The 9,635-nt window shown below is 44.8% G+C and overlaps 1 protein-coding gene across 3 annotated transcripts in view; it reads left to right on the top strand.

Annotated features, from left to right (window-relative positions):
• Nucleotides 1-9,635, top strand: part of LOC149348989 (protein argonaute-2-like) — a 78,312-nt gene that overhangs the window by 17,624 nt on the left and 51,053 nt on the right. Inside the window, exons 1-5 of one of the 3 annotated variants that reach the window (XM_089541086.1) lie at nt 1,991-2,095; nt 3,983-4,106; nt 5,121-5,270; nt 6,209-6,284; nt 7,392-7,593. In XM_089541086.1, coding sequence (XP_089397212.1) covers nt 3,983-4,106; nt 5,121-5,270; nt 6,209-6,284; nt 7,392-7,593 — 552 coding nt within the window. In that variant the 5' untranslated portion in view covers nt 1,991-2,095. Of the gene's footprint in view, nt 1-1,990; nt 2,096-3,863; nt 4,107-5,120; nt 5,271-6,208; nt 6,285-7,391; nt 7,594-9,635 lie in introns of those variants that run through there. The other 2 variants (XM_089541084.1, XM_089541083.1) reach the window with 2 other exon arrangements.

The raw sequence follows: 9,635 nt of genomic DNA on the forward strand, positions 1-9,635 counted from the left end.
TTATTTCTCTTGTAGTTCTGTCCCGGCGGCGAAACGAAATGGGTTAGCAACCAAAGGTTGGCACTTTTTCTTAATCGTCTCTTTCCCGTATAGCTGTGTCCATCATTGATCGCGGCACTGATCTTTCAAATGAGAATTGAGCGGTTCACGCAGACGAATGTGAGGGCGCAGCCATGGCGCGCGCCATTAGCAACCGGCCTATGAGGTTTCGTTTCTTCAGAAGGGGAGGGGGGCGAGAGCGGCTCGATTTTTTTCAGACTCACCAAGTGACAGATGAGTAGATAATGTTGTCTCTTGGAAGACGTGTGCGCAAATACTTCAAGCTTTTTAGTGTCACATGGCTCTGATGTATAATCTAGAAGAGTGCGGTGAGGGGCTAGTTGGTACGACATTATGAGAACGAAAGATAACTGCGCCTGAAGAGGGTCGCCGGAAAATTCGGCGTTGAGGTCATTTTTTCTGCACCTTGCAAGTTGTCGCGTTTGTACAATTTGGCGAAAAAAGATAAGCAAAAGAAGGTTGTGTGTGGCATTCACCACAGGAATAAGTTCGTACAGTGTACATGCAATGTAATTTATCAGATTCCCGTAAGCTGTGGTAGGGTCTACATCGGGCAAACTGGCCGCTGCTTCAACATTAGGTCATTAGAGCATACAAATTCCTTACATGATTCAAGGGGGCAGCATCTGCCTAAGCATTGTCACACTTTCAAGCATGGTGACAAAGATTGTAATCCGCTTTTTGATAGGACTAAGGTTATCGGACGCTCGAGGGATAAGAAAGAACGGGAAATTATCGAAGCCTTGGAAATCGCGAGAATAGGGCCTGACAAATGTGTTAGCGATGCTTCAGTACACCTGTACCGCAAGGAGTTGGAGTTCCTTGATTCCACGAAATGAGTTTGGCTTTTGGTTTTGTTTTTGTGGTTGGTGCGCATGAGCTTTGCTGCTGAAGGAAAGAGGAGTGGGTGGAATAAATCAGTTGTCAGTCTGCGTTTGTCCCGTGTGGTCGTCTTTCTCTTGTCCCGTCCTTTTGCGCAGGTATTTTTTGTTCTCATAATGTCTGATGTATAAAGTGTTTTTCTCAATAAAAATTCGTTGTGAGTGAGCGCTCATCCGTGTCGTGTTCCACTGTCTTTCGTCTTTTTCGCCCAATGCCACCCACAATAAATAAGTAGAAGTCTGCACTCATTCTGAGTTGACGAACTCTCGGAAAGCTTTTAGCGCCAGGATTCTTCAATTTGAGATGTTTCGTGAAGCAGATAAAAAAAAACTGCATTTTTCCATCGCCCGAGAAAAATGCAGTTATACCAGACACGCCACGAAAAAGTAAATTGCTTTTCAGTAATTTTTTTTTTCTACCTCCACCACGGCCCTTTTTCATCCTTACAGCTGCTAGAACGCCTCCGCTTCTACTTCGCTCTGAAGTGAATAAAAAGCGGGATATATAAGGTGTTTCATGGAAGACTTTGTTATTCTCAAGAATAGGTTATTTCAGGTAAATATGCGGCCTTTTCAGCACAACATTACCAGTGTTGGCGGACACCAGAAAACCGGTGAATCGTTTTAAGTAGGTTAAGCTGGTTCAGTAATTTTTAATGACTTTTTAACTATTAGGGTTAGGCTTCTAGTTGCAATTAGAGATATGTAGCCGGTAGTTAGTATACTAGCCACATAAGTCTTTAGAGTTTAGAAAACGCGCCTACCCCTGGCGCTGTGGCTCGACAAAATTTAGCTTTTTCGATTAGTTGCGTGCACTGGAAAGGTTGCTTTGCCTGCATGCTTTTTGCCAAAGCGCATGTATTTTGGAACGATGTAGCGAAATTGTGTACAGCCACAGCGCCGAGAGTAATCTTGTTTCCGAAATTATAAACAAACTCTTATATCCACAGAAGCAATTAAACTAACTGGGCTTGCAGGTGGGCCACATGACTATGGCGTCATCACAACTTTCCCACCAGATTGTGACCAAGCTGCTCACCGTGGCATGTGGTAGCTAAATTCATGGTTGGTCACGAGACGTTCCTACCTGGGTCGCACAATGGCGCATCGCTTAACCGCTGCACCACTGCGCCAGGATTTATGAGGACTCCCAGGTATCTACGAATGTGAAACAGAGAGTGGTCTTTTCTTCATAAAAGGGCATTAACAATTAACGCCATCGCGTCATACCTAGCTTAACGCGCGCGCGGAACTTAATTAAGTGTCCTTTAATTTTTTTTTATAATACCATCGTTTTCGTTCATTATAACGGCGAACGTTATAAGTGGGCTTGACTGTACACCTATTTCCTCTTTAACTGTTGTTCTATTTCTAATCATTTCGTTCTCTTTCTGACGTTGCATGCTTATTTAATTGATCCTGTTGTTAAATGGATTACTTTTATTTGTCTTCCTGATCTTCCCACTGACCATTTTGATGGTCTTGGCCTCTACGCTGCCATCTTCGATGCCACTTCATCCGAAAGAGTTCTCACGGAGCCCCTCAAAAAGGCTACTGCGCGGCCCGCAATGCGCCAGCCTATCTCTCCTACCCATAGAGTTTCTTACTATTACCTAGAGGGAAAGCTGGCAAGCCGTCTATGGGAGTTTGCATGGAGACCCCACGTGACCACCTCAGCCACCATGGGCGCTCAAAGCATCATGGGGCGGTGAGCTACTTGTTGCGGAACTGCAACTTTTGGCCAAAAAATAATAAAAAAATAAAGCTGTTTGATAGCTACAAACGTCCTAACATTCAATACCTTGTCTAATGATTGCAACAAACGAGCAGAAAAGCATTTAAGTGCAAAGTTTGCCTAAAATAAGACAGGACTAGCTTTCCTATTGGCCAAGTGATGAACACTAAAAAAACTAATATTTCGTAATTAACAGGCGCACTTTTGAAAGTAAATATGTTTTCAAAAAAAAGTGTTGTTGTTTAGATACTTTAAGAGGTTTTTTAATGGCATTTCGGAAGAGTAAAACCTTTTATTGGCGTCGTGTGTCGTCGCGTCTTCACTACTATGGCTTTTGCACACTGCGTTCGCGCGAAAGTCGTCTGCGCACACACGAACTACGTTTTCGGAATGAAACGCCTTAGTACTGCCACTCTGTGTTCCCGAAAAACTACGACTGTGCCGCAACAAGTAGCTCACCGCCCCATGATGCTTTGAGCGTCCATGTTGGCTGAAGTGCAGCGCCGCCAGCTTTCCCTCTAGGTAGTAGTAAGAAACTCTATGCTCCTACCACCCTTCCACTGAAATGGATGCCGTCTCGTTCTAAACCTGCGCCAACGCTAGCTTCTAGCACTTCTCTGTTCATGTTTACAACTTCAAAGCGCTTATTTCGTGGCCTAACTTCCAGGTCTTCCCATTCACGGCTACCACATCGCGCTCGACCTATCCGTCTTCATACCTCCAGCAGTACTGTGCACGCGCGCTAATTGATCAACTGTACTTCCTGCTCAACTGTTCAGAACATCATTTAGCCTTCCGACTAATTTATGCCCTGCAAGATGGTCTGAAAATTTTTTCCAAGAGGAGATCGGTGGATGAACAACGAGTTGTAAGCTGGCGCCACTACACGGTCATTCGGTGAAACAAACTAGCAATCGTCAATCTCACGTAGAGAAGGCCACGGCGCACTTGCAGACGATAATCGTCATGTTTCGCAATGAAATACGCATGCAGTGTATCACGAAATAAAATTCTAACAAACATTTCTTAAATTTCTGCTTCATATTTGGCGTGATTGGAATAGTGAACGAAGGCACGCCTGAGCAAACGGCAACGTAACGAACCCTTCGCAGACGACAAACGAAACTGCCCTCGAGCAGCACGCCTTTTCTGACACCGCCTCACCACTCCGTCGCAGGTGCTCGAAATTAGGATAAAACTCGCTACAAGTGCTAGTTAAAAGTTAAAAGGCGTTCTAAAACCTATAGAGGTGCCATTTACACCTGCCATGTTTCCGTCCAACGCCCGCGGCAACGCGCTGACGCAGATGGAGCGCGATGCTGTGCTCAACCGGACGTCCATCGACAAGTTGGATCCTAACACGACGAAAGTGACTGTTCTTGGCATTGTTATCGCCAAACAGTCTGTCCGAACCATTGCTGCAGGTGCAGGTAAGGTGTCTCAAAATATATGCTGTACTCTGCGAACACGTATAGGATTTTACTGCTTCGTTTGGTTGCTTGAATACAGCGAATGAGTTTCAGCACTTACGCAGCAATGCAATGAGTTCTACAAATAGGCTTGAAAGGAAATGTCCTACCCTGGTTCCGGGCGAAATTCAGACATTCCTCCATATCGACTCGCTGATAATTAATTTTCAGCACCATACTGTGCACCGAGGGAAGTTGTTAACCGCCTCTATTATCAATGGTGCGCTCCTGTTCTTGCAGATGCCCCGCATAACCTGTACAGGAGTTGAACCTACATGTATGTAGTGCGCCTTAAATGTTGGCTTTCCCGCACACGAGCAAACACAGCAGCAAAGCCCACTGTTGCTGAATCTTCCGGCGAACGATTTTTTTCGTTGATTGAAAACGAAACTGTCTGCCTCTTGTCATATCAACAGTTTTTATTTCCTTTTTGCGCTTCCTGTTTATATTACTTTTCGTTTTCTCTTCTTGTTGTTTCGTGTAGTATATTCTTGCCCAAATATCGTCTTGTAAGGACCCTACTTGATGGGGGTTTTCAATGGATGAACAGGTACGCTGCAATTGTATGAATTTCTGCTGTAGAGTGGCTGTCACGTCATTGCAGCGAAGTTGGCTAAAGTCCAGCGGAGAATAAATAACCTTAACGTTTCTTGAAAGCGCAGCAAAAAAAAAATTCACAGGGACACTTAATTGCGTTTTAGCCGTTGACGTCTTTACCGGAAGCGCCGTCACGTCCGGTCTGATGGCGTCACTTCACCCCATCCAATGGTAATGCACCGGTCCAGTGACGTCACTTCCCCCAGCCAATGGGAGTGCTCCGGTGCGGTTACGTCACTTCCCTCCAGCCAATGGGAGTGCTCCGGTTTGGTGATGTCACTTTCCCTCCAGCCAATGGGGGACTTTCATGACCGACGGCGCATTTTGGCCCGTGGGACTTCCAGTGCTATCGCACTAAAACATGCACAAATTTTCCAGGCTCATCGTCATCTGGCCGCTCGAGCGAGGAGCGTAGCGTGCTCAACTTCACGCTGCGCGACTCCCCCCGCGACACGGTCAACGCAGCCTGCTGGGGGGAACCCAACAACGTGGTTCGGGTGGCCGGCGTCTTCCGCATCGGCGACTGTAGTGAGCACCCTTCGCGTATATTGGTAGACTCAAGACGTGGGCCCTTCCTGGGCTGTCGCGAAAACGAGCAGCGTGATTGCGCTACTCCTTGCTGTATACGTTTCATAATTACTTTTTAAACGTAATTAACATAAATAATTACTTATTATACTAAAATGATGCAAATGTATATAAACTGTATTTCCAAATAGTGCTCATAAAAAGCAATGTCATTACAAATATTTCCCATAAGTAATGCAGTTTTTTGTAAATTACTTGTTTTAGTTTTGGCGCATACACAGGGGAACACCATAGAGGCAGTTTCTACAAAAATTTTGTTTCTTAATTTGTTGTACCACGGGAGTTCCTGGGCTTCAAAAGAGTTTGTCAAAAATTTATCCCTGGTTTACCCTTGGAATAGATTTTATAGTATTTTGTTTGAAAGTGTGTGCTTGTAGTTGGGATGTTCATGACAGTGTCTGACAGTTGGCCTTCGGTGGTGAGCAGACCACAGATGTACTGTTTATTGTTTTGCATCATCAGTGTATGTGTCTGGGCGCGGCGGACAATGCAGCCTTCCTAACATGTCATGTGTTTGGGTGGGCATGGGAATGGTCTTCGGTTGTCCCGCAGTTCTTTGAGAGTTTTGCGAGCGCTTTCTGTGAAGTTGTTTGGTGTCATGGATCATAGTTCTCTGGCCAAAGGGAGGGAGGTCCCGGATTTACATCAGCGAGGGAGAGTGCATGCGCTTTTAGATGCCCTCATGTCCGGGAAGCCATTGCAGAGTGACGTGTAAGTGAACATGAGTTTGGAGGTGGTAGGATGAGTGAGAACCCACTGCAGAGTGACGTGTGAGGATGAGTTGGAGGTGTTGTTGTAGGATGGAGTTAACCTGTCGCTGAATCTCGCATTACACGATGGCACCTGTCGTGTGAGTGTCTATTTTTTATTGGTTGCAGTATGCGTGACCAACGCTTTGGTGAGGAACCGGAACCTTGGATCAACGCAGGACCAGTACTCGCCCGATGCATCCAGGTGTGTGGGCATTTCTACGTCACTTGTATATGTGTGCGCCTGAAGTATTTGAACAAAGTGCGAATTATATAGAACACAGCACTAAAACGTGAATGACTCTGGCTACTTAAAGGGACCCTGAAATGATTTTGATGGGCATATTCTAGTGCAGCACGTCTGCAGAGGTGGCCTTTGTGGGTATTCAAGTCAAATATGAAAGTTCTGCAAGGACCCTATAATTTCAAAATATTTAAAAAAATTGGAGCCCCCCTAGCTTGCAACCAATTAGGGCGACACCTCACCGCCACGCCCCCCACCCTGATGATGTCAGTAGGCAACACCACTGCGCGTGCGCAGAATGTTCTAAGGGCACCAGATGGCGCCATGTGGCCATCAGCTGTGGGCGTGCCTGCCGCTTCGGGACCAATCAGCGTGTACACAGTGGTGCCCCGCGGAAGCTGATCATGGTAGTGATGATGCAATGATACAATATGAGACAACGACTATACAACAACAATAATGCAATGATACAACACTGAGACACCAAATAGCTGCTTGCTTTTTTTTTTCTTCTTTCAAACGACGCGCTAGACATTGGTATACACAGTGCACCCCGTGGTATTCGCCTACGACCGCTAAATAATTTATAATTCAATTTCTTTTTGACACGTTTCGGTTTCATCAACTGACTGATGGCTGTGACGTGCTGTTGATGTTTAGGTCACATGAGGAATACAAAAGCAGCAATATAACAGCTGATATGCCATTTGTTGTAATTCTAGCTATCGAAAAAGGCTGGTTTTAAGTACTGTAGTGAGTTAAAACTACGTATCAGTGTTTATAGTGCCTTTTTTTTTGTGCGTCACGTGATCTAAACATCAACTACACATCACAGCCATCGTTCGGTTGATGAAACCGAAACAGCATGACAGAAGAAATTCAGTTATATATTATTTAGTGGTTGTAGTGGTGATCCATGTATTTTATGTCTAATGTATGATTTGAAAGAAAAAAACGCAATAAAATTAGGTGTCTACAGTAATTTAAAGAGATCAATGGAAAAGACCGGTTAGTTAACAATGCTGACGATGACAACGAGTTTTCTCTCCCTGACCCTCAACACGGCAGCCAGTTCCACTTGGTGCTGAGTGTGGACCGTGAGCCGCGCAGCGAGGTGTCCATCGCCGACGAAGACGCCTTCCTCGAGTTCCTCCCGCTTCTGCAAGTGCCGCTGCGGGCCGCTTCGCACGTGACCACCATTGCCGACCTGCTCTACTGCGGGCACGAGATGAACGACCGACACGTCTCGCTGCTCGTTGGCATCCAGAAGGTACGTTCTTGTCACATAACTGTACAACTCAAGTCTTACAAATGAAAATTACGGAGGACACTGAGGACTACCTACGTCCTTTGAATGTAAAAGCACTGTTTTTATTTTTATTACCTTTGTTTTTTAAATTATTTTCCTTTTCCCTCCTGATGACGCACCTACTCACTAGAATATGGTCGTAAGGCAATGCATATTACTAGGTTCGCCTTTGTCCGCCACAAAGCATAGTGGTGTTGTGGCCTATCGGTTGTGAGCCCGCTTTGCAATCTTGAAAACCCTGGGTTCAATTCTCCACTCCTTCGGAAGACATTTTATTTTTCTTTGATTTTCAGGACCACTACTGCTGGTCAATGCTGATGCCGGGTTTCGTTGCGATGAGTCATTAATAGTTTCTCATTAAAAAAAAGACAGAACAAATTGAAGTCAACCTGCATCGACAGATAACCGTGTTCCAAAGACAGAGTTCCAATGACTTCACTTAAAACTGGCCTTTATAAATTATAGGAGGTTGAAAGATAAAATACAGGTGTCACCACCGCAGGCCGTTTTCATAAATAAACTGCAATGACATTGTGCACACTTTATGTCGCGGATCTCTGAGGACAGACCACACTGCCATTAACTTGCAAGTGATCACGGGGTCTGAATTCTCTTGTCATCATTATCATCGTCAGGAGACTGAATTTAGTGGCCGGAAAAGAATATTCCATTTTCAGCCCCTAATTTCACAGCAGAAGATATGCCTTCGAAGTGCTAGCGAACAAATTTCAACGAACCACAAAAATACTAGCAATCAAATTTTACAATTTACCAGAGCGAAAACTGAGTGAGTTGTCCTTAGAGTCCATTAGTTAAAAGGCTCTAGTTTGAAATCCTGCCACCAGCTGGGGTAAGTGTACGAAGGCGAGTAAATGAAGGCATCGCTTGTGAGCTTTGGCAACAGCTATCCGTGAAAAAGCCTGAAGACCTACAAATTTTGGACAAGTCATGGCATTACATTTCAAAAATGACATTAGTAAAGAGCTGCGGCAACAGCTGTAGCGCGTGCTTCAGGTTAATGCAAATATTGTAATGTGTTCCTATTCATACTTGCAAATATGCAGCCTGTTGTGCCTTATTATAAAGTTAAATGATTAGTTTAGGTAATATTAAAAGTGTTGATAGAAACAAACAGCGAATGTTTGCACACGTGATATTCATAACTGAGAACATGCTTAGTGGCACAAATACTTTTGAATAACTGTTTCAATGCCATCAGTTATGACAGCGAAGTACACAGTGTTGATGCAGAGCAAAATTGGACAATTTTGCAGGCAGTGGGGGACATAAAAAACCAAGTTAGTCATCACTGATAGTATTGGTGTCTACTTAGCTGCCTATTAGGGAGCTCGAGCACATTACTAGTGCTGTTAATGTTCATTCAATGACAAAATTGGTTCATGGTTTCTGGGGGCTTAACGTCCCAAAGCGACTCAGGCTACGAGGGACGCCGTAGTGAAGGGCTCCGGAAATTTCGACCACCTGGGGTTCTTTCACGTGCACTGACATCGCACAGTACACGGGCCTCTAGAACTTTGCCTCCATCGAAATTCGATCGCCATGGCCAGGGTCGATTAATAAGCAGGCTCAATAAAAAGCCTGCATCATCAAATTCCATGTTTCAAGCTCATAGTATCAAGAAAATAAATAAAATTAACAGTCCACAACACAGGAATGAATATGATTGGATGTAGCCCTAGTTGAAATCAAGAGGAAGAAATGGGCTTGGGCAGGGCATGTAATGTGATGGCAAGATAACCGCTGGTCCTTAAGGGTAACGGAGTGGATTCCAAGAGAAGACAAGCGTAGGAGGGGGCGGCAGAAAGTTAGGTGGGCGGATGAGATTGCAGGGATACGGTGACCGCAACTGGCAAAGGACAGGGTTAATTGGAGAGGCCTTTGCCTTGCAGTGGGCGTAGTCAGGCTAATGATGATGATGAACCCAAAAAAAGTGATCAACTACATAACAAGTCTGCATACAATAAGTGGTCACTATTGTTGGC

Source organism: Amblyomma mixtum, chromosome 4 (assembly GCF_055824585.1).
Source record: "Amblyomma mixtum isolate Tamu chromosome 4, ASM5582458v1, whole genome shotgun sequence".
Lineage (NCBI taxonomy): Eukaryota > Metazoa > Arthropoda > Arachnida > Ixodida > Ixodidae > Amblyomma > Amblyomma mixtum.